The 24,565-nt window shown below is 45.5% G+C and overlaps 1 protein-coding gene across 1 annotated transcript in view; it reads left to right on the top strand.

Annotated features, from left to right (window-relative positions):
* Positions 1–24,565, top strand: part of TGFBR3 (transforming growth factor beta receptor 3) — a 211,997-nt gene that overhangs the window by 148,319 nt on the left and 39,113 nt on the right. Inside the window, exons 5-7 of the mRNA XM_080654990.1 lie at positions 14,616–14,799; positions 19,184–19,352; positions 21,160–21,307. Coding sequence (XP_080511116.1) covers positions 14,616–14,799; positions 19,184–19,352; positions 21,160–21,307 — 501 coding nt within the window. The remainder of the gene's footprint in view (positions 1–14,615; positions 14,800–19,183; positions 19,353–21,159; positions 21,308–24,565) is intronic.

The following is a 24,565-nucleotide window of genomic DNA, read 5'->3' as shown; positions in this document are numbered from 1 at the left end:
TGACCTCTTGAGAAACAGATTATGATGCAGGTGCCCCGTACTTTCCAGAAGGGTAAATGGAGACCTCATTGGGACGTTCACACACCGCCTGACTCAGGGGTGTGACTGTGATATCATCTCCAGCATGGAGCCACTAATGACTTTTTCACAAGCAGGACTTTAGAACTGAACTTGTGCACAGCCGGTGTGGCTCAGTGGTTGCATGTTGACCCTATGAACCAGGAGGTCACGGTTCGATTCCTGGTCAGGGCACATGCCCAGGTTGCAGACTCAATCCCAAAGTGGGGGGCATGCAGGCGGCAGCCGATCAATGATTCTTTCTCATCCTTGATATGTCTATCTCTCTCTAACTCTTCCTTCCTCTCTGAAATCAATAAAAATATATTTAAAAAACACACAACTGAACTCAAGCTACATCAAGGCATCACTCACTGACCAGTGAGGAGGTAGCGTGGACTCTCCTATCCGGTTTCATTCCAGCAAAGTGTATTGTGAATGGCTTAAGTACTGAGATCTAGGTCACACCAGTATTTCATTAAGGGAAACGTTTTAAAACTGCTTCTTGACCCGTTTCCCAGCAGCATGTTCTGGTTCTGGCCGGCCCATCTCTGGATCGGCTACACTAGGGTTCCCTGCTCAATATCTGCATCGCCCTTGGCAGTCTGGGGATCCTTTCTTCAGAGATATTAAATGTGTTCAGTTCAAGCTTCTTCGCTGTGGCATAGGAATCACCTTGGTCCTCGCCGGGGACTGTTCAGTGTAGACTGGGAAATGGGGGTGAGTATAGGAACATAGCCTGTCTTTGGTTGAAAGCATCCAGTTTTGGAGCTGAAGTTCCCACCTCCATCCTACCCCACCCCCACCCCCATGCCCAAGGAAATGTTCTTTAGAACCCCATCCTCCCCCGCTCCCTCCCCACAAAACAACAGCACTGTTAGGAGGCCTGTGGTTGCTGAGCCAGAATATGTACTCCCATTCCTTTTGGGGCTTGCATCAGCAATTCACAGAAGCTGTGTCCGTCAGGGATGATCCAGAGAAAGAGAACCAGTAGGGATATATATGAAGAGATTTATTGCAAGGAATTGGCTTACGCCATTGTGGGGTCAGGCAAGGCAAGTCAGAAATCGGCAGGGTCAGAGGTCAGGAGAGGCAGCTGACCTCTCAGGTGTGAGCCCAGCCTCAGCCCTGCTCTTAAGGCCTTAATCAGGCCCATGCAGATTATCTAGGATAATCTCCATCACTTAAGAGCACCCGATTATGGATTTGAATCACATCAACAAAATACCTTCACAGCCAAATCTAGGTTAGTGTTTGATTGAATAGCGGCAATAGGTAGCCAAACCAAGTTAACATATAAAACCGACCATCGCAGAGGCGTTTATATCTTAAATCTATACAATCAGATATTCGTGCTGTGCTATATCTGCCATAGTTTCTACTCTGTCACTCCCAGAGCCTTGGGCAGGTTTTGTTGTCCTTGTTTGTTATTAGAGATCTCCCTTCTTCCAACCAAGCAATTATTTTGTTTCCATAACAGTCATTCCTCTCTGTCTGCCCCTTCATTCCCTTTCTCCTCCACTTTCACCAGCTCAGCTCCTCAGCCAGCCCCCCTGGGAAGGGGAGAAAGAGAAGGAAACAACCCAATGGGGAGAATTTCTGTGTAAGAGGCAGGGACAGGCATGACCCCTGCTCTGCCTCACTGCTTTCCCTTTCACTCTCTTAAAAGCCTGGCTTTGTTATGGCCTAGTTTGGGAGTCCAGCAGACATAGTTTGGATCTGCACGTGTTTCCTTGCTTAAGCAAAGTCACCTAACCTCTCAGAGCCCCAGTGTCTTCAATTGTCAGACGTGCGGATTCAGAATCTATGAAACTCAGTCAGTGATCAGGAAGAGCCTTCATGGCGATTACCTCCCAGTGTTTGTTCCTATTAGTAGGGGCCAAGAGGAGTTCTGTCTACCCAACACTGCTGACTTCTTGATTTGGGGTGATGGAGTAGAAAGCGCTGTAGCTTAAGAAATGAAGTCTCTGGTTCTGTTGGCCACCCTGCTTTCTACCAGCTCGGTGATCCTGGCAGATTCTTTAGCTTCTCTGAACCTTAATTTCCTTCTCTGTAAAATGGAATGTAGATTATCAGTCTTGATGAAGAGGAACTCTCTGTAAAGAGAATTCTAGGAACCTATTTGGAGCTAAGTGTTTTGTAAAATTCAGTTTGTGCCCTTGAACCAGGATTGGCAGATTAGATGTAATTTAAAAGAAAAATAAAACAATGCTCCCCAGTGAGGGATTTCCCAGAAGCACATTTGGAAGGCAAAAATAGGCTGAGGATCATGGCAAGTAATAGTAATGATGCCAACATTTTATTTTTTTCTGAAAAACACCCTTTGGATGGCAAATGCACTTTAAATTTTGGGTCAAGCTCCTCCTAACATGCTAACATTGGAAGATGCGAAAGGGTAAATTTGGGAGTCTGGAGAGGTTATTTTGTAGGGCCAGCAAGGATCCCTTTGCGGCTTGGGACTCTACACTGAAAAACTCTACATTACAAAGCAGCTCACACTTCATTCATTTGTTATGCTGTGGGGACTAAGTCTGTCTTTCAGATGGAGTGAGAGATTCTGTTTCTCTCTGTATATATACATATTCACATAGGCTATCGTTTTTGTAACACTTCCATGAGAGATGAGAGTATTGCTTTTTTACTGACTCACATTCAAGTTTGTGTATGTTTATATTCGGAGGGCAGCATCTCAGAACTTCCCTCTGGGACATGTGGAAACATGTAGGGTGTTAAGAACAGAGAGCAGTTTCAATCCTTTAGTTCTTTGTATTTCAGCAAAAATAAAAATTAAAAGCAGAGGATGAACATCATGAGTGTTTTGAGAAAAGTTGTTGAATATGTTTTAAGTCTTGTTTTTGAAAGGAAGTATTCTGGTTGTGGATACAAAATAAAAACACCTGAGAGTTTCTCAGTGGTTGTGTGGATCTGTGTTCTGAATGCACCATTGGCAGGTACCATTGGACATGGCTCATGAATATGTAGCTTTGCAAATTATGACTGTAGGTTTCTGGCCATGGAAGTTATTATTTCTTTAAAACAAACTTAAAAAAAAATTGAGTCATGATATACGGTTAATAGAAGACATGTTTCAGATTACGTCTCCCATCACACGGCTTTGGAGGAAATAGGCAAGCACAGCCGTCCCAGAAATTGGGTGGGGAGAACGTGTGACTGCCTCTCAGGATGTAGGGTTCAGTCCTCATTTGGGAGGTAAAGGTTTCAACACTGTTCCAGTACTAGATGTAAGTTTGTTTTTGCCGGACTTTGTGCACAAAATACATCAAAACGTCATCTCCTTAGTGTCTTTCTATGTGGGCACTGTTAGGCGTTCTAGGAGCAGCCTGCATAGATCCTACTTATACATAGACCTGAATTCTGGAGAAATGCCTGTTCTACTTCACCATTTGTCTTTTCCCCCTAGAATTGAACTAGCAAATACTTGGCATGGCAGGTGCTTCTGAAATGTCAGTGTTTTTCCTTGCCTCATTTGTTTTCCTTGTTTTGCTCTATTTTCCTAAGCAGACAACTCCAAGAAGGGACTTGTCTAAGGGGTATAAAATACAGCAGAGGGAATATAGTCAATAATGTAGTAACTATGTATGGTGCCATTTGGGTACTAGACTTATGGGGGGTCATTTTGTAAATTATATGAATGTCTGACCACTATACTGTATACCTGAAATTAATATAAAATAATATTGAAAGTCAACTGTAATTAACAAATAAAAATAAATTAAAACATTAAAAAATAAATTTTACTCATGTTTACTAATAAAGAGGACACTGCAATAAATATTATTCTTAGTATCAAAAACGAGATTTGTCTATATGCAGAAGTCAGGAAAAAGGAATAGGAATGGTAGAAGTCAACTGTAGGGCAGGACAAAGGAGGGAGAGGAGCTAGTTCTTATTGTGCAAGTGCTGAACTTTCACCAATGTCTGTCAGGTAAAGGTGAGAAGTTGGGTATGTGAGTTCGAGCAGCCCCATGGAGCTGTAACCTGAATAGCAGGCACTTACCCAACTGATAACTGAAGCTCTAAATGGACCACAGCTGAGCGCGCGCGCTCTCTCTCTCTCTCTCTCTCTCTCTCTCTCTCTCTCTCTCTCTCTCTCTCTCAAGAGATGGATTCCTGGAACAGGTTTTCCTCTGAGATCTCAGCAGGTTTTTCAGTATCATTGGGGAGTCATGGCTCCTCTTATTTCACAAGGCTCATTTCTTTCTTTTTAGATGTGCAAGAAGATGACTCCATTCATGACTTGGCTTTACTCTCCCCCTTCTCCCTCCCCCCCACCCCCTACCCTCCAATGCAAGGGGAAAATATTCTTGCCTGTTTTCAAGTAATCCTGCATGGTTTGCAAAGATTATTTGGAGTTTAAATAATATTCCTATCTATGGCCTAGAGAGCAGTGACCCTGAAGTGTGCATTGGTATCTCGGGGGGAGGTACATGAAGATTATAATGCAGTTTTCTGGACCCCACATTCCTACTTCACCTAAAATCTACGTTTTAACATACTTCTGTCTGTGATGTCCTGGTCCAAGGATCACACTTTGGGAAGCACTGGGCTTGAAATGTCTTCTTGACATTGATTTATATTCTGAGACGAGACCAAAGAGCAGATGGATGGATGGATGGATGGATGTCATCCTTCCGTAGGGACATACTGGAGGCTCTAGAGCAGTGCTGTCCAATAGAAACCACACAGATGATTTAAAATCTTCTATTAGTGAATTTAAAAAGTAAAGGAAACAAGTGAAATTACTTATAATAGCATGTGTTATTTGACCAATATATCCAGAATAATATTTAACATGTAATCAATAAAAAAGTAGAGATCCCCCCCCCCTATTTTTTTAACTATAAGACACTACGAAGTCTGGTAAGTATTTTACATTTACAGCACAGGTCAGTTTAACTGGCAACATTTCCAGTGCTGAGTGGGGGCCCACAGCTCGTGACTGCTACATTGGATAGCTGCAAAGCAGCGACAGACACAGGCACCCATTCTCGTTTCTCCACTACTCCCGACTAGAACCTCCAGATCCTGCTCAGCAAGAACATTAGGCAGGCACTGCCAGTTAATTTGACCTTAAGATTTATTCACTCATTAGACAAATACTTATTGAGTGTCTTTGCTGTACACAGCACTGTTCTAGGTGCCTGGGACATGAGCAGAGCAGATTAAGACCCCAGCCTTTGAAGGAGCTCACATGTGGTGGGAGGCAATGGGTAATAAGCATATACATAAGAAAATTATATGGTAGTTGGGAAGGTGACCATGCTAGACCATACCATAGGAATTAGAACATGTAAAGCAGGTTTGGGAGGCATCAAGATTGCTAGAGTAGGGGCTGCTGGGTGGTGGGATTGTCATTTTAAATAGACCCTATTGAGAAGGTAACATGTGAGTGAACTTAAAGGAAGTGAGGTGAAACTTTTAGATCAGACTTAATTACCACCCATGATCTAGTGTGACCTGTACATATTTTCTTTGGGTTTTTTTTGGTTGTTTTATTTTTAATATTTTCATTGATTTCAGAGAAGAAGGAAGAGATAGAAACATCAATGATGAGAGAGAATCATTGATTGGCTGCCTCCTGCATGTCCCGCACTGGGGATCCAGCCCACAACCTGGGCATGTGCCCTGACTGGGAATCAAACCGTGACCTCCTGGTTCATAGGTTGATGCTCAACCACTGAGCCACACTGGCCAGCATGGCCTGTATTCTCATCAGGACTTTTCCTGGGGGTACATTCCTTTAGGGGTCGGGTCAAGAAAGAGGGAAGAGAGGGATAGGACTAAGTGAGGCCTTAGAGTATGGCACTGTCCTCACTGACGAGAAAAACAATGTGAGGGGAGCTCAGAGAGAGAGAGAGAGAGAGAGAGACACGGATGCAAGTGCCAGGCCTCTGAGTCAGCTGACGTGCTGAGATAAGTGCTAAAACCAAGAACCTCAGTTCCAGGAAAGTGGTGACTGCACCCACGAGCCAGGATTTGTTCCCTGCCCTCAGCTTGGCAGCTTTCTCTTGAGGCTCCAGTGCATCCGCTTAGGACTTTAAGAGTTAAAGCTTAAATACAGGTGTGGAAACAAAAAGGCCGGTTGCCTATTTGGCTTTTTTTCTTTCCTTTTGCTTTTTTCTTGTTCTTTTGGATGAGGTTGTTGAATCTGATCCAGAAAAAATAATAAACTTGGCTCTCATTGCCTAGCCGTAAGTTCTTGCAATAAAACTTCCAGCACTGGCAGATAGAGTAATGTGCTGCTCTCTAAAAAACTCTGGTAGCATAACTAGAATTTAAAATGTGAATGTCGTGCGGTTTAAGTAGGAAGTGTTCAGGAGGGGAGGTGGCTCGGTGTGGATCTCAGCAGCCTGGGATTAGTTGGACAGGGCCTCGCCTCACGCTTGCCCCTTCCACAGATGCTTGCTAAGAATCAGGATTCTTGGAGCTCAGTGCTCTCTTCAGTCCCACAGGAAGACGTTTGTCATGTCAGGGAATGTCGGAGGATTCGGTTTTAATTAGCAAGCAGGAGGAAAGTTCAGTGGGTTCTGGGGGAAGATAAGGAACTACTGAATGATTTAATAATTGGTTTTTAGGGGGAGTTATTGGGTGAAAAATCAAATCATGTAGTAGCTTTAGACCCTGAATGAATGATCATTTCCTGGGCAGCGAGGGAAGTAAGGGTTACGGGATGAAGAAGTTTTGGCATAATCTTTCCTGGAACAGCATTGAGCTTTCATTCAACAAGAAATTATTGAGCCCTGCTTTGTGCCAAGCAGTGTGCCAGGCCCAGGAAATTCAGAATGAACGGGTGCTTCCTTGGCCCTCGAGGTGTTCTTTGTCAATTGAGGGCGGCAGGTTTGCTGATAAATAGTGCAGTTCATGTGAGGTGTGTGCAAGGCACAGTGGGTGGCTCCGTCCTGAGGAGAGAAAGGGAGCCTGGGTGGTTTCACAGAGAAGGTGATAGCTGTGGGAGGACCAGGAGCTGTTACCAGGCGTGCAGGGCGGGGGAGAGTGGTCCAGGCAGGGAGCAGGCTGTAAAAAGACCTGGGAGCCTGAAACAGCATGATCTGTTCTGGCACCGCGAGTGACTCCACCTGCAAGTCCTGAGTACGTGGGTGAGTGGTGGGAAGCAAGGTGGGCAGAGTCCCTCTCTGGTCATGTACCCGTTAAGATGCTGAGGTGCACTCCTGCATCATCCTGAGTTTACTTTTGGAGAGGTCTGCCAGCTGACAGTGTGGAGGAGGGATGGAAGGAGACAGAGCTGGCAGCTTGGCGAGTAGGAGGTTACTGTAACAGTTGGTTGAGATGTCAGGGCCAGAAATGAGGTAGTAGCATAGCAAGGACCTACAAATAAGGTAGAGGATGATGGACAGAATAAACAGCCCTGGAAATTCTTGCTCTTAACATTTTTAAACGGTTTCGTATTCTCTCATGTAGTTCTTTTCCTTGCAATGGCGATTATAACCCTTCCTCATATTAGAAAAATATTTTCCCTCTCTGTTTTTTGCTAATTTCTTTACAACTGTGTTCTTAACGCTAACCTAAGCCAGAATCTAATAAGGGTACCATGAAGATGAGGCAGGACTAGAGCTTTGACTGGAAGAGTAATGGCATTGACATAGCGTGTCTTTATTTCACTCAGTAGGGCTCTTGACAGATTCTAGCATGCTTCTTTCACAGACAAGAGGAGGACAGTGTGTGGGGTCACCCCGTAGTTGGCGAATAACATGGGACCCCATCAAGTGCTGTTTAATATGCGTGGGTCAGTGTGGGAGGAGGGTAAGTCATAGAACTGAGCCTGTTTTGTTCAGCTCCTCAGGGATGTAGATGAACGTGTAGAAGGTACACGTGTAAAATTTAGAGAAATTGACAGCTAGCAAAATAAGGATTTTTATGGGGTCTCTAAGGGCTTGAAATATGGATTTAAAGAATAAATAGAGGTCTTTGTTTTTATGTTAAAGGAATTAATAGTGTAAGGGGAGGACGTGAAGAGGCTTGATCTAATAAAGACCTAAGGATTTAGGTACATCATCACCACCACCACCTCCATGGTGTGAGCTGCCACTCTTTCTCCCTGGTGGATTCCAGGAGTCTGCCACTGCTTTCCTGCTCCTTGTCTCTCTCCAGTGTAGCCTGGACATGGCAGCCAGAGGGATCTTGTTAAAACATTTGTTAAGTGTTTTGATGAACGCTCAGTGGTGGCCCATTGCACCTGCACTACATCCCCCAGTCCTTAACAAGGGTCTGCCAGGTCCAGCTGGGCGCGCTGGTGTCCTCTTTGAGCTCTCTGACCTTTCCTCCTGCCCGTCTCCTCCTCGCGCCTGAGCCGCAGCCCCTCTGGCCTCCTTGCTCTTCCCTCCCCGCGCCAAACCTTTACACTTGCTGCTGTCTTGATCATGAGAGCTCTTCCCTTGACATCAGCGTGGATTGCTTTCTTTCTTTCTTCAAATAGTATTTTCTCTCTCTCTTTTTTTTTTTTTCGATTAACTGTGTTTTTATTGATTTTAGAGAGGGAGAGAGAGAAACGTTGATCAGTTGGGGGAGCACCTGCAACCCGGACACGTGGCCCAATCGGGAATCAAGCTGGTGGCCTTTTGGTGCAAGGGATGATGCTCAGCCCACTGAGACACACTGCTCAGGGCTTCATGGTTTGCTCTTTTATTTCCTTCAGGTCTCTGACTGTCAGGGACTTTCTCAGTTAGACTTCCCCCAGCACAGCCTTTGAAAGTAGAGTGCCTCTCCTCTTCCTCAGTTAGACTTCCCCCAGCACAGCCTTTGAAAGTGGATTGCCTCTCTTCCTCAGTTAGACTTCCCCCAGCACAGCCTTTGAAAGTGGAGTGCCCTCTCCTAGTCCTCAGTTTATTTAGCCGTAGCACTGATGGTTAAATATTGTACTCATTTTGTTCCTCTGGCTTCCTTACTGGACTGGGAGCTCCACAAGGAGCGGGAGTCTTTGTCTTTCGCCTTCTCTGTTATATCCCCAACACCTAGAACAGCGCCTGGCACAGAGTAGGTGGGCACTCAATAAATATTTGTTGGGTGTATATTTAAAGCATAAAATAATGAACATGTGATAATAGCAGGGTTCAGCTGATATAAAAGCTAATGTGATGTTGAGCCTGATGCAATCATGGGCCTTATGCAGTGTCCCCATTATATAGAAAGATTTATGTCAGGAATTGGCCAGCAAGTCCAAAATCTGCAGAGCTGAGGTTCCAGTTTGAGGTCTAGGGCCAGCAAGCTGCTGTAGGACAGGAAGAGCTGCTGGGCAGGGGAATTCTCTTACTGGGGGAAGGGCCAGCCTTTTGTTCTGTTCAGGCCTTGATGTGATTGGATGAGGCCCACACACATTAGGATAAGGGTTATCTGTTTTACTTACTTGCCAGTTTAAATGTTAATCTCATCCCAAAACACCCTCACAGGAATGCTCAGAAGAGTGTTTGACCGAATATCTGGGCACCCTATGGCCCAGTCAAATTGACATGTAAAATTAACCATCACAGTACATTTGTCAGACCACACCCCAACCCCCCGAGTCTTGTCCCAGGCACCACATTTCAGACTGCTGGTGGAGACCTGCCGGCCATGGTGTCTGGGGACTAGCTACAGTGCCCCAAAGAAGTGAAGTGGTGATCAGGGTTGAGTGACATCTTCAAACATTTGAAGGCTTGTCTCATGGAGCAAAGAGGAAGACATTTTTTGGTCTGGAAGACACAGCTCAGTGGATGGAAGGCACATGTTACAGACAGAAAGTAAGAACAGAAATCTTCTGCCTTGGGAGCTAGCAAGGTCTTCTTTCTGGAAGGGCTCAAGCAGAAGCCATCTGTGACCAGGAGTCAATCTCCTGTTCTGAGCTCACCCTGGTGCTGTCTTCTGACCTTGATGAGTGTCAGCTTCTCTGAGATTCCCGCCTCTCTGCCAGGGAAATCACCTTGTAGGTCTCCCTGAGGATCAGGTGGGAATGACAATGTCTTCTAAAACTCGCTGGGGGTTGGGAGAGGCCTTTTCAGAGCTCAAACTAGTGGTCAGTGGGACTGCTGACTAACCCCTTGCCTCACAAAAAATTTCCACTGACCTACAGTCAGGGACACTTCACTGCTCCTGGCAGCTTTGCTTTCTTACTGGAATGTGCCTGAGGAGTGGCAGTAACTCCTTTTCCAAATCCCTCAGCCCTGAAGGTAGGATCCTTGTTGCTGCTGGCCCAGGAGAAGGCAGACTAGAGCAGGACAGATGGTGCCTGGAGGGATTGGCCAGGAGTTCCTGGCTACCCCACGCTATCACTCTTCAGTTACTTAAGGATACATTCCGAAGCTGCTCCCTAGTTCTTCTCTTACTGACGCTGTTCACATTCTTGCCTCCGGAATGTTCCAGGGTGACGTATCCCACCTTCCACTTTGAAGAAATGCACTCTGTGTATAACGTATTTAAAACCCAGGGGATTTATTTTATGGCCATAACATGAATGAGAACAAAAGGAACAGAACATCCAGGGATGCTTGCCTAAACATTTAGCACTGTGCTGGCAGTGGACAAAGGCCTCTGGACTGTTGTGGATTGTTTCGGTGACAGGCTGCATAAAAATGATTTTTTAACACAAGTGCTTTTCAGTGTAAAGAAGATTTTACTGCAGAGCTTAAGTCAGAAAACCAGATAAACATTGTTTGAAATTTCTTTTTTTTTAAATAAATCTTTATTCAGATTATTACAATTATTTCTCCTTTATCCCGCCATAGCTCCCCTCCACCCAGTTCCCACCCCACCTTCTGCCCTTACCTCCCCCCCACTGTCCTCATCCATAGGTGTATGATTTTTGTCCATTCTCTTCATGAACCCCCCATACCCCTTTCCCCCTGAGAATTATCAGTCCACTCCCTTTCTGTGCCCCTGATTCTATTATATTCACCAGATTATTCTGTTCCTCAGGTTTTTAATTCACTTGATTTTTAGGTTCACTTGTTGATAGATATGTATTTGTTGTTCATAATTTTTCTCTTTACTTTTTTCTTCTTCCTCTTCTTTAAGAATACCTTTCAGCATTTCATATAATACTGGTTTGGTGGTGATGAACTCCTTTAGCTTTTTCTTATCTGTGAAGCTCTTTATCTGCCCTTCAATTCTGAATGATAGCTTTGCTGGGTAGAGTAATCTTGGTTGTAGGTTCTTGCTATTCATCACATTGAAAATTTCTTGCCACTCCCGTCTGGCCTGCATAGTTTCTGTTGAGAAGTCAGCTGACAGTCGTATGGGTGCTCCCTTGTAGGTAACTAACTGTTTTTCTCTTGCTGCTTTTAATATTCTCTCTTTGTCTTTTGCTCTTGGCATTTTAATTATGATGTGTCTTGGTGTGGTCCTCTTTGGATTCCTTTTGTTTGGGGTTCTGTGCGCTTCCTGGACTTGTAAGTCTATTTCTTTCACCAGGTGGGGGAAGTTTTCGGTCATTATTTCTTCAAATAGGTTTTCAGTATCTTGCTCTCTCTCTTCTTCTGGCACCCCCATAATTCTGATGTTGGTACGCTTGAAGTTGTCCCAGAGTCTTCTTACACTATCTTCAACTTTTTGGATTTTTTTTTTTTTGCTTTTTGCTTTTTCGGTTGAGTGTTTTTTGCTTCTTTGTAATTCAATTCTTTGACTTGATTTTTGTGTTCCTCTTGTCTGTTTTTGGGTCTCTGTATAATATTTTTTATTTCAGTCAGTGTATGTTTAATTTCTAGTTGGTCCTTTTTCATATCTTCGAGGGTCTCGTTATATTTATCGGCCTTTTCTAGGATATTCTTAAAAAGCCTTATAACCGTGGTTTTGAATTCTATATCCAGTCGTTCGTTTTCCTCCATTTCTTTCGTTTGTGATCTGATTCTTTGACGCCGCATTTTCACTGCTTCCCTGAGTTGGTAAGGTAGATTTGTGTGCTAGGTTTCCAATATGGCCCAGTGGGTCTGCCTCCCCAGTTAACCTGAGGTAGACACTCTTGGTGCACCCCTTTGTGGACTGTGTGTACAGCCTTGTTGTAATTAAGTCTTTATTGTTTTTGGTATCACTGGGAAGAATTGACCTCCAGGCCAGTTGGCTGTAAGGATCAGCTGTGTCTATGCTGGGAGAAGTTCGGTGCTGGAGACAGCCTTATAGGATTAGACTTGCCAAATTGCAATAGCCTCTGTGCTCAGCTTGGATGGAGGGGTGGAGTCTTAGTCTTGGCTTCCCAGCAGCCTTGCCCTTGCGTGCACGTGCACGCCTTCAGACCTCTGCCTTCCCGGCTCCCGAGTCTCCGCCCGAGAGTCCAGATTCCCCCCACAAGAGCGTGGGTCCCCAGGGGCTCGCCTGGAACCGGGGTTCAGTGCAGTCAGAACTGGGGTTCAGTGCAGTCAGGAGCCTCCGACTCCCTTCCACTAGGGAAAGCCTGTGGCAACCTCCGCAGCCTTTATGCGCGCTGGCACTCGCACGCCTTTAGACTTCTGCCTTTCCCAGCTCCTGAGTCTCCGCCCAAGAGTCCAGACTCCCCCCTTAAGAGCGTGGGTCCCCAGGGGCTTGCCTGGAACTGGGGTTCAGTGCAGTCAGAACCGGGGTTCAGTGCGTCGGGGGCTTCCTTCCCCCTTCCGCCAGAGAAAGTCAGCCAGGCTCTCAGCCGCCCTTCCTCTCTGCGCGCACAAAGACCCTTTGCCGTACCTCCAATTCTCTGTGAGCTTTTCTCTTTCCTTCTAGTTGTATTATTTTCACTCAGCCAGCTTTCCTGTGGTTCTGGATGGTGTCCGTTTAGTTGTAGTTTTGAAATTGTTGTGCGAGGCAGCAGTTTAGGTGCCTACCTATGCCGCCATCTTGGTTTCTCCGACTTCTCCATTGTTTGAAATTTCGTGTTGATAAGTAGCTGAGCCTCAGATGATTTATATATAGGTTGGCCTGGCAATTGTTTGGCAGGTAAATGGCTCGGAGGTTTTCTTCTTCTTTTTATTTTTTTTTATAATGTGTACTTTTATTGATTACAGAGAGGAAGAGAGATAGAAACTTCAAAGATGAGAGAGAATCACTGGTTGGCTGCCTTTTGCACCCCCCGCACTGGGGATTGAGCCCACAACCCAGGCATGTACCTTGACTGGGAATCGAACCATGACCTCCTGGTTCATAGGTCGACGTTCAACCACTGAGCCACGCTGGCCAGGCTCAGGGTGTTTTTTTTTGTGTGTTTTTTTTTTATGCAGGCGATGTCAAAACAAGGCGTATGCTGAGCGGTACCCACTGGTTTTATTTATAACTGGCATTGGGACATTTAGCAAATGTCCTTACCACACTTGATAGCACTATGTGGAGCTTAATACATAGTAGTTGTTCAACAAATGATAACTACTGTTAGTGGTCATAGTTTATGGTCAGGTTATTAATTAGTTCTGGTCCTCCCAAGCCAATACAAACCAGAAAGGTTCTCTTGTTCTTGATTAAGTACCTTAAATAAAGGAAAGGCTGTCAATTTGGGGATCCAGGAGATGTTGGAGTGGTAGTAACATTCAGACAGTCTGAAGTATAGACCAGGATTTCTCAGTCACAGACTGTGGACATTTGGATGATTCTTTATTGTGGGAGCTGCCCTGTGTGTCACTGCAGGATGTTTAGCGGCACCCCTGGTCTCCATGTGCTAGTTGCCAGTAGCTCCTCTCTCCCAGTTGTGACAATCAAAAGTGTTTACAGACATTTTTCCCCTGGGAGACAAATCCCCTCTGGTTAAGAAGCCCTGGTGTAGAGGAAGCTTTGAGGTGCCCACACTGGGCCTGACCTATGACTGTTTTTCAAATTACGGATCCCTCAGTGCCCACCAAGACAGGGCTTCTCAGTTGTGGATGAACCATCATTTGCTAGGTCAGTGGTGGTTTCAATACATTCAGCAAGAGTGTGGGACTTGCATAAATCATCACAAAAGTTTTATTAGGCTGAGTCTAACAGCCTCTTGACTTTATTATCTGTGGGACTTTGGGGGTCTTAAAAAATAAACTGAGTGCACATTCATCTCACTGCCAGAAAGTAGTGTATGGTGGTAGAAGACTGGCACTCTGGCCATTCTTTGTATCTCTGTGCTCAGGAGAACGTACACCAGAGGGACTCTTGCCGTGTCCCTGTGGCGGTGATACTGCAGCAGGGGAAGACTTGGAAGTCAAGTTCCCTTGCTAGCAGGACTTGGGGATTGCTTGCCCTGATCCTGAAGCCCATTCATTCCAAGCCCATCACAACACTCACCAAGACTTGACTTGAAACACTTTGAATGATGGGTCTTCAATTTAGATATCTGGAAAATAGCCATGATAACTCATATGATACAGACTGCAGAAACTCACCACAAAGTTCTTTTAAAATGTTAAGGGGCATCCTGTGTCCTCGGTAGCTTTTTCATTAGCGGGGAGAAGTAGCCTTGAGGTTATTCTGTAATGGGCTGCTGAGAAACGATAATCTGCCTGTGGAACAAGGGAAGAGATGGGATTGACAGATACCCATTAGTTGTCTGGTAAGTGCTCTCTAATTATGACTCCGCTCCAGGTGACTGCACCACGTTCAATATGCAATTCTCTTTCCTCTAGGTGTCTGAGGGTTCTGTGGTCCAGTTTTCATCCAGAAACTTCTCATTGTCAGCAAAAACAGAAGAAAGGAGCTTCCCACATGGAAATGAACATCTGTTAAACTGGGCCCGAAAGGAGTACGGAGCAGTCACTTCGTTCACCGAACTCAAGATAGCACGGAACATTTATATTAAAGTGGGGGAAGGTAAACTTATGTGATTTCAGTTGAGGGCTGATTTACGGCAGTCCATTGTTTTCTTTCCTGAGACCAGGTGGTTAGGGTAAGGAATCGTGTCATTACAGAACGTTGGAGCTGGCAGGGACCCGAGGGATCCCTGGGGCCAGTTCCCCCCACGTCCCCTCCTTCCCGTTTTCGTTCTGAGCTAACATGGCCAAGAGAGAAATGGGGGAGTAGCCTGGTTGGGAGAGGAGTGGGGCAGGGGGCAGGGGGCGGGGAGTTGTGGTGTAGGATTTAGAAGACAGCCATACACAGGAATTAGAAAAAGTGAGTGGCGGGCAAGAAGCTGAGAGTGTGGGGAAGGAGGTGTCGCTGGGGGTATGAAGGAGTTGTTGGCAGAATGGGTCAGCAGTTAGGGCTTCCTCTTACCTATCATTTTGCAAACATTTGAAGCTGATGTCAGTTTATGGTCTTGAGATGTCAGTAAAATTTTGGACAACAGCAGAGGAAAAGTGCCTGAATATATTTTTAATACTAAGGCCTGCTGCAAGGGTAAATTATTAGAGAAAGCAACTAACTGTATAGCCTTGATAGGCGATCGCCCATTTTAATTTCCTTGCCGTGCAGAGGGATATAAATATTCTGTGACTCAATTTTGGAAGCATATTATTTTTAATAACTTTTTTCATTATTATTTCTAGTGGAATATGTTTGGAACCCCCATAAATTACTAGAAATAACAACTCTTGTGAAAGGGCCCTTGTTATAGTCAGGTGATTGTGTGAAAACAGCACTTCAGGTCTTCAGCATCCATCTGCTTTCTGATGAATTTACAGCAGCCACCACCTCCTCTGCAGACAGCATGGCCGCTCCCACGGGTTACTGCGTGCCTGTGCCCAACCCTTTTTGGATCTGGGCTGTTTGACAGATGCAGGAAAGGTGGGCACTGACGTTGGAGTGTGTGCTGTGTGCGGAGGCAGGTGCTTTCGAATGCACCACCCTGCCCAACCCCGCCAGGAATCCCAGGAGGCCATTATTTCCACTCTTTTACAGAGGGTGACGCTAACTTGCTGAAATTCACATGACTAGCACGTGGCAAAGCCAGAACTCAAACCCAGGTTTCCTGACTCTTGAGTCTAATGCGTGTTGCCTGATGCTGTGTGTGAAGTCTTAGCGGAATAAGCAGAACCCGAAAATGACAGTGGGCCACCTAGATGGAAAGGCTTATTCAGCAGAGTAAAGAGAGGAGGAGTTTGAGATGAGATTCGGGTTTAAAAAGTTGAAGTTTGTTGCTAAGCTGTCATGCTAGTCAGGTAGCTCATACTAGAAGTCAGGTCCGTTTGGAACAAGATAAAACATGTCTTCTCACAATGGCTCTAAGCCCCGGCCAATGGTCTGCATTTCTGAAACCATTCTAGCAGCGCGAAAGAATGTTGATGACCCCCTTGGAATTCGTTAGAATAAGAAAACGTGTTACAGTAACATTTAGAATGCTGGGCTCTGTCCTCCTGACTGTGCCCAAGCCCCGTGCCCAGCCTCCCCTGCTCGTCGGGTGAGGGACTCAATGCCTTCCCAAGGCCACACACTGGGTTGGGGAAGGACGCGGTGTCTAGTCCAGGAAAACCTGGTTTACTCCTTGGTAACACCTTTGGAGCCCCTGAAATTTGACTGTAGCCACCAGCTAGGTCTAAGTCTTTGGCCCACACCATGGAGAGGAACAGCTAAAGGGAATGAGAGTCCTGGGTTAGGGCTGTCAATGGACCACGAGGCGATGTTGTGTCTCCCCATGGGTTTGAGTCCACTGAGCAAGCCTCTTCAACTAGCTTCCCAGAAACTGACCTTTCTCTACCCTACAACCCAGGGACCCCAGCCTCCTCTGGCTCTAGCCTCAGTAGTTCTCCAAGTGTGGGCCCCACCCCAGCGGCATCCCTGTCACTTGGGAACTGGTTAGAAATATCAGTTCCAGGGCCCACCCTGGGCCCCTGAATCGGAAACTCTGGGGGTGGGTCCGGTCACCGTGTTTGAAGGGGCACTGTAGGTGGTTCTGAGGCTCACTAATGTCTGAGAACTACTGCTCTAAGCTGTAGAGTTCCTGGTGCTGATCCCAGCCGGTCTCATTAATTGTGAAGCTCCAAGCAGCTCTCTGGTTTACCACTGGAGCCTCAGTTTCTGCAGCAGGAAAATTTGGAGTTTGCACCACCTCCCAGGCTCAGAGTATATCATTCAAGGTCTCAAAGTCATTTGTCAGCCCTTTCCTGAAATACAAATAAGCATGTGACTGCCCCCTCCCCCCACCCCAAACATGCCAGGTTTCTACCACGGGGATTCCCCTTTGTGGTTTCCTTTCTACTTGGCAGTTGGTGTAAGTTTTGATGCCAGGCATGCAGAAGGTCATTTGGGGGGAAAATACACACACACACACACACACACACACACACACTCTCTCTCTCTTTCTCACACATGCACACATACGCAGGCACGCATATACAATAAAAAGTGATTAGCATATTCAACTTAGTGGCAATGGCATCTGAGCCCTTAATAACAGCAACTTTTAAACAATTCAACCTTTCCTGGTGGCTTAGGAGGGTCACAATGTAGGTGAATGCTTTGTGATGTTTCAAATCTCACATCACCGTTTGTTAACTCAGGAAACCTATACCGGCTACCCCTGTGAACGGAATGTAGAGGCCGGAATCCTAGGAGAATCCTGGAGTTTGAGAGTGGCCTGTCCTGGCCCAACCACACACCCTCCGCTTCTTAATGAAGTTTCAGCCTTGCCACCCCAGTATCGTTTTCCGTCCTGTGATCTGGGGGAGGCATCCGCAGGGCCGCAGCTGCAGGGTGTGCATTCCTCATCTGCTCATCTGGCACACCCCTCGCAGATGTGGTGGGAGGCTGCTCCGCAGCCTGAGTTGGCGGAGCCCTGGCTCTTCTCTCTGAGGGGGTCGTCAGAGAAGAATGCAGAGTGCAGAGCTAACGCTCTCGGGGAAGGAGCTGCAGGCGGGAGCCTCCTGAGCTCCTCTGGTCCCCTCTGTTCTAGGGATGGCTCTGGGGGTGCCATGGTGCACGGAGCCCTGTTGCCACAGTGTGTGCTTGCACTTCTGCACGAGGGAGGTAGCACACGTTGGGCAGGGGTGAGGGAGGGAATGATCAACCCAACGTTGTGGCCTCCTGGGCTGATTCCTTGCTCCTCGGTGAGACGTGCACGTGAATTTGAACCCTGGCATCCTGTCCATTAAATGAAAAGGGCAGAAGTGTGTTTCATTAAAGTGCCATGGCTCTGATTAATTACCCCTTCTGAAAGGGGTTTGCTACACCTAGAACTTCCTGGACTCTGGTCCTAGCTGTCACAATGCCAGCAGTTTCAAGTTCTGTTTAAACATTTAAACCACAGAATGGAAATCCCATCAACCACAGTGCTGTGCAAGCGGCGTGTGCCACTGGGGGCGTGTCTTCAGACCCGGGTCCTTGCATCACTTTCCCTGGTGGGGGCGATGAGCAGCCCTCGCACAGTGAGACGGTGTTTGTGAGAGCACCTGGTAAACTGTGCAGCGCCATAGAAACATCAGTCATCTGGGTCAAGACTGTGGGAAAGGATGAGAGTCTGCCCTCACTGCGTTCCGCAAGCTCCTGCCTTCGGTCTTGAGAGTATACAGTGCTGCGAGGAATAAACATGAGGGAGTGATTTGTTGTGCATGGTGGGCCAGAGGTTAATTAGGTAGCTGGGTCTCCTATTAATTGAGGTAACAAATATCCAAGGAGGAGTTTACCGGGGTTAGGATAGCTCACTGGATGCAGTGTGGCGTGTGCTGACTGAAATCCTCAGTGGGTTTTTAGGTGGGAGGTGCTTGGTAGATAGATGACAGTACAGGTCTGCAGCTCAGAAAAGGCACCATGATCTGGAGCTATGGCAGTGACTGAGGTCATGCAGGAAGAATATGGGACAAAAAGATGGAGGAAGGAAATGAGGTTCTTAGCCTTGGTGTTCTGTCAGGATCAACTGTGGAGCTTTTTACAGAGAAAGCTTCTAGGCTCCCCTGGGTCTTCTGGATCAGGCTCCCTGGGGTGGTGGATTCTGATGTGCACCTAGGACTGAGGACCACCGGTGTGTAAAGGACGAGGGCGGCGGAGGAGCCGGTGAAAGAGCCCGAGAGATACGTCAGAGGAAATGGACGAGGACCAAGAAGTGTCCCAGAGATCAGGAAAGGAGGGGATTTAGACCAAAAGAGGCCACTAGAGTCAGATCAGTAGGAGGTCACTGGTCACCAGAGGGGAGGCATCTCAGGGATGAGATCTAAGACCCCTCCTCAGCAGTTATGGTTCTGGTGCCCTGCCCTTCTTTCTTTTGAATCTGGTTACCATGGAGATCAGTGGTTCCACAGGTTGTTCTGTGCTTCTTTCCTTTCAGATCAAGTGTTCCCTCCTGCATGCAACATAGGGAAGAATTTCCTCTCGCTCAATTACCTGGCTGAGTACCTTCAGCCCAAAGCAGCAGAAGGGTGTGTGATATCCAGGCAGCCCCGGGACAAGGAAGTGCATATCATTGAGTTAATCACCCCCAACTCTAACCCCTACAGGTGAGTGAGTGTGTGTTCTGAACCTAGACCCGATGAAAATAAATACCTTTCCTGACTGGAGGCAGGAAGGGGGCAGCCCTTCCTGTGCGAGGGGGCGGCCCTTCCTGTGCAGGAGGGCGGGAGCCACGTGCTTAGGGTGAGATTCACAGAAGCCTTGAAGAAGGGAGGAAAGGCACCAGCAGTCCATCTTATTTTCTGCATCTGTCTCTAGGTCCTCTCTATTGCAGTTGAGTTCCTAAAGCCTATTCTGAACTTCTTGGTACGAATGAATAGGACACAGTCATTCTTTTTTAAATATTTTTTTAAAATTTATGGTTTTATTTTTTTAATAAATCTTTATGTTGAAAGTATTACATATGTCCTTTTTTCCCACCCATTGCCCTCTCCCACCCACCTCCCCTCTCAGGACACAGTCATTCTTGCTCTATCATTATCTCCTAGGAGGTTATTCCTGGCAAGAAAATTACAAAATGTGTCCTATCAACATAATTATTATTTGAATAATATTCTGTGTTTATAGAGTCCTGTTCCTAGTGTCATCAGAGCACCTTTGCACTCATAACTGCTTACTTCCAAGCTGTGTGCATGCGTGTTGGGGGTGGCCCTTCATGGTGACACACCAAACAGCCGTTAGAGGTAACTTACCTCTCCCTTCTTCCTCTCCCGCCTCAACTTCCTGAGTCAGGCCTGGGAATCTAACCCTCCCTATCAAGAATGAATGGGGAATTTTTTAAAAAGAAATAAAAAAGGGAAAAATCAACTCTTTCACTTTAGCCTGCATTTCATGTAGACTAATGACTTAAAAATGTCATATTGTAGAGGGATGTTGAAGTTAAAATTCTAATCAAATTTTGATTTTAAAAAATGAATCAACTACAGCTGAGTTTTGGTAAGAGTCCATTCTGTCCCACTTGGAGAATTTTGTGAAAAATTAAAAGGGAATGAGAATAGAAGCAATCTGGCAAATATGCTGCGATATTAAGCCTAAGGCTTCATTCATATCATTCATTTTATTCTTTACAAGTGTGTAAAACCACAATGGAAAGACTTCCCTTTAAATTTGGAATGACAGAGATGTTATTGTTTGATAAAAATTCTCTTTTATACTGAATTCTTCAAAGTTTGGGTTGTGTTCATCAATTTTCCAGTAATCACTTGGTTGACCATCTGTTTTCTTTATTTTAATAACTGTATATCCAGAAGTTTGGGAAAGTAAATGCAGATAGGATTCGGTAGTAAATGTTAATGGCTTAAGCAAACCTTATATAAGTCAAGAAATTCTTCAGCCTTTTGCCTCTTATTCTGAAGTTACCTATTTTTTTTTTTTTTTTTTTACTGCCATGCCTCCCTCCTCCCTGCTACCCCCTACTCATCAAACTGCTACCCACTTCTGGCCTTGAAGGGTTTTGAACATATAGCATTATGGAAAGTTACACACGGAAGCACTAAAGGTGTTGAAGGTTGAAAAAGCAATAATTTTGCTTCAAAAGGAAACTCTTCTGATTTGTTCAAGTCCATTTCAAACAGTGGCTGCATTAACCACCTTCCCCACTCCCTACCCCCCACCCCCAAATAGGAGAAAAATTGGAGTGGCTAATTATCAGCAGCATATTTTCCTATTGTTATGTAAGGCTGTTTTGTTGTGTGTGCACTAACAATCTGTTTTGCACATGTCATTTGCCTGGGATCGGCTCCAGCTTTTTAATCAACTGGCCAGACACTGGAAACATGAAGACTTGGAAGAAGGAAGATAGTTGCAACTTTCTGGCATTTGGGTCCTAACTCTGCCTTTGTTTTCCACTCACAGTGCTTTCCAGGTGGATATCATAATTGACATAAGACCTTCTCGAAAGGATCCTGAGGTGGTCAAAAATCTCATCTTGATCTTAAAGTGCAAGAAGTCTGTCAACTGGGTGATCAAATCTTTCGATGTGAAGGGAAGCCTGAAAGTTGTTGTAAGTTGGTTGAGCATTTCTTTGTTTTGATGACTGGCAGTCATTTAAGCCATGTTTATATGTGGCACTGTTGTCAAGTTTCTGCCTCTTTGGACTCTCTCTCAGCTTTCTCAGCAATTTTCCACTTTGTAAAATAACCTGCTCCTCGGCTCCTCCTGACAAGGGTGAGCTGTGTGATGGTTAAAATGATGGCCCCTGGGGTCAACACAGACCCAGATTTGAGCGGAGACTCTGCCATTTGCAAACTGTGGCCTTGGGCAAGTCCCGTAACCTCTGTGGTCCTCGTCTGTCCCATTTGTGACATGCCTGAAATATACTGGTGCATTTCCCAGCCTGGTAAGTGTAAGATAATGAACACAATTCAGCCTTTCATGATTGAGTCCTGGAAGACCCACCCTCTCGACTTTTGAGACAAACACGTGATATTGGCATGTCTTTTCTAAGGGTGAAACACTGATAATAGATTCACAATAATGGAAACGTTAGTGGGATGACACTAGAGAAACCCCGCCCCCAACCTGTTCCCTAAGCATTATGTTTCATGAAGGAAATATGCTGAAGGGATTTAGCTGGTTGGCCTGATAGGCAAACAGCAACTAGTTCTTGAAAAGTTGAATGTTGAAATTTGGTGAAATGAAACTGTTTCAAATTCGTTTAGGGAAATGACTATTTGACAGAATATTGGAGCAAATCATAATGAAAGTCAAAGAAAAATCCCCCTTCTGATTTTTTAAGAAGATAATAACCTCTTTAGCATCTCTTTTGTAGGCTCAAACTTTTGTGCACTGTCTTTTTTTTAAATTGTGGCCATTTCGTCTTTCTGTATCTGCAGTGAATCCATTGGAAGGGGTATTATGTTTTCAGTGTTTGCGGAGAGGGAAGCCTTTGGTTTGGGTATTATTCCTTCATGGCACCTTCGTGTGATACAGCAGAGAGCAAAACCAGTGGTCCCCTAGGCAACGTCATGTACAGGCACTCACCAGAGGCAGCAGGCAAAGCCACAAACACAATCTTAATTTAAAGTAATCGTTTCTGGTTCCTGTGGTTTTTCCTTTTAAACTTTGAAAGCATCCAAGCAAGCCATCCTGTGTAATGATGATACATTAATTTGGTGTTGAGCACAAGGCCCAGCAGTGATTTTGTGAAGTCAGAGCTGTGTTGGTTGCCTTCCTGGCATGGCATGAGGGATGTTGGTGACCTGAGGTGTCTGCAACCTTTGCTGCCTGGCACACCAATCAAATGTTTTTAATTTCAGAATAACAACAACAGGAAAGGGAATCGTGCTTTGAAAGACAAAAACATACGGTACATTTTATTTCCCTGCTGGAATTCTTGTGTAAATGTTCTCTCAGCCCCAACCTTCAGCACTCTGTCTCTCCCTGAGTATGAGTGCCTGGCCCGTGGAGGTCCTAGGGTTCGCTCTGAATGTCTCCACTCGGCGAATGGGCGATTGCTCATCTCAGTGTAAGATCTGTTTATACTTCTCTCCTTGGCTGTACTCCTGTTCCAGGCCAATTTTGGACAATGCATGACAGCATTACTAAACAATTAGGTAATGTTTCATGATGTTCTTTTTTATTCCCCCAATCAGTTTCATGCTTTGTGATTTCCTAACTCCCTGTCTCAGATGTGAATTCTGACTGTGCTGTGAGGGAAAGTTACCTACTAATAAGAAGGCATACATTTGTGCTTAGAAAGAGGAACATGGTTTATAGTGACCTGGTTTGTAGTATGTCCTTTGAAGACAGTATGGTAGAGTGGAAAGAGTCCTGGCTTTGTTGCCAGACAGGGCTGGATTCAAATCCCATCTCCAATTGTCGTTACTCCCAGTTGAGACTGGGTAAGCCAGTTGAACTCTAGTCTGTTTCCTTAGTTGTGAAATGGATGCGATGATAGTACTCATCTTGAGAGTAATTGTGAGGTTTAACAGAGTTTGTTCATTTATTAATTTATCCATTTAACACGTATTTGCTAAGTGAGCACTGAGTATTTCATCTAATATACGTGGCACACTGCCTGCACAGGGTGAGTTCTCAGCTAGTGCTTCTAAACTTCTGTGACCCTCAGGTTCCCCTTCTCCAGCAGAGAGACAGCAATGCCTGTCTCCTTATATTTTAGAGGTCAATTAAATAAGATAACCTAGGTAAAGCTCCTAGCACAGTACGGTGCCTTACAAAGGGAGTTCATCTTTCTTCCGTAAGCAACCCTTGAAAGTTTGTCTATAGGAGCAATTAACTTCTCTAAACAAAGTGAAAACAAAGAAAATTGTCTACTAAACGATTGTAAGGAACTTGATGGGGTAATTTAAAGAAGAGCATGGATGGCAGGTGTATGTGTGAAGGGTGGGGTGTGAGCAGAATGAACCCTCCAAATGACACAATGGTGCAAAGAGATGCAAAGGTTGTGCTGTGGGCAAGAATGGGAATTCCAGACGTGTCTTCCTTGCTGTGCGCCCCTAGCTTTGCCTTTGCATAATCACATCTTGGAAGAACCTCCAAAACATAAAAGAATAGATGGAGGAAACGTGTTAGAAATTTATTGTTGTACTATTTCATGGCCTTAGGACTTTAAGGTTGGCAATAGCCAGTTTATTCTTAGACATTTTTTTCATCCCAGTGGGAATATGGACCACACTGTCTGCCCAGCCCTTCCCGCAGGCCCCTCCCCTACACCAACAGTTCTGATGCAAATGTGTGTTGGGGGGCCAGGGAGGAGATGGAGGCACTCAGAGTTTAGTAGCTCATCATCCTTCGTGGAGATGTGAGTGGGAAAGATGGCAGTGGTATTTGGAGACCCCCCTTGAATACTCCCATTGGAGTAGCTACACGGAGGCCTTGGGAAACCCTGGGGACTCCCAGAAATACAGAGTGAGAAATTCACTCATTGCTGGCAACCAACTTGCCTGCCATTACTCCAAGCCTCTCGGCTTTACAAACGTGTAGATAGATTTGTAGCCTTGTAAATCCCAAGGCGTAATCAATGTGAGCTGTACTGACAGCTCCCAGATTTCATGTGGAAAGGTGTAAACAAATCACTCCATATGGGTACAGAAAGGACAGGTGGCAATTATGATGATAGTATTCTGGAAATACAGTATTTTCTCAGCTGTCCAACAACATGAAAGACTAGGGCAGATGAGGCCAAGCAACTCCAGCCAATCAAAACGAAACGCTGCTTTAAAAGGCTGGGAAGAAGCTGTGCTTAAGAAACTGCCATTGACTCAATGAACAAAAAGTTGTAGGAACAGATTGGATCCTT

The sequence above is a fragment of the Plecotus auritus genome, assembly GCF_963455305.1.
Source record: "Plecotus auritus genome assembly, chromosome: 2".
In the NCBI taxonomy this organism is placed as follows: Eukaryota; Metazoa; Chordata; class Mammalia; order Chiroptera; family Vespertilionidae; genus Plecotus; species Plecotus auritus.
Note: the sequence above shows the minus strand (reverse complement) of the source record. Positions and strands in the feature narration are given on the sequence as shown.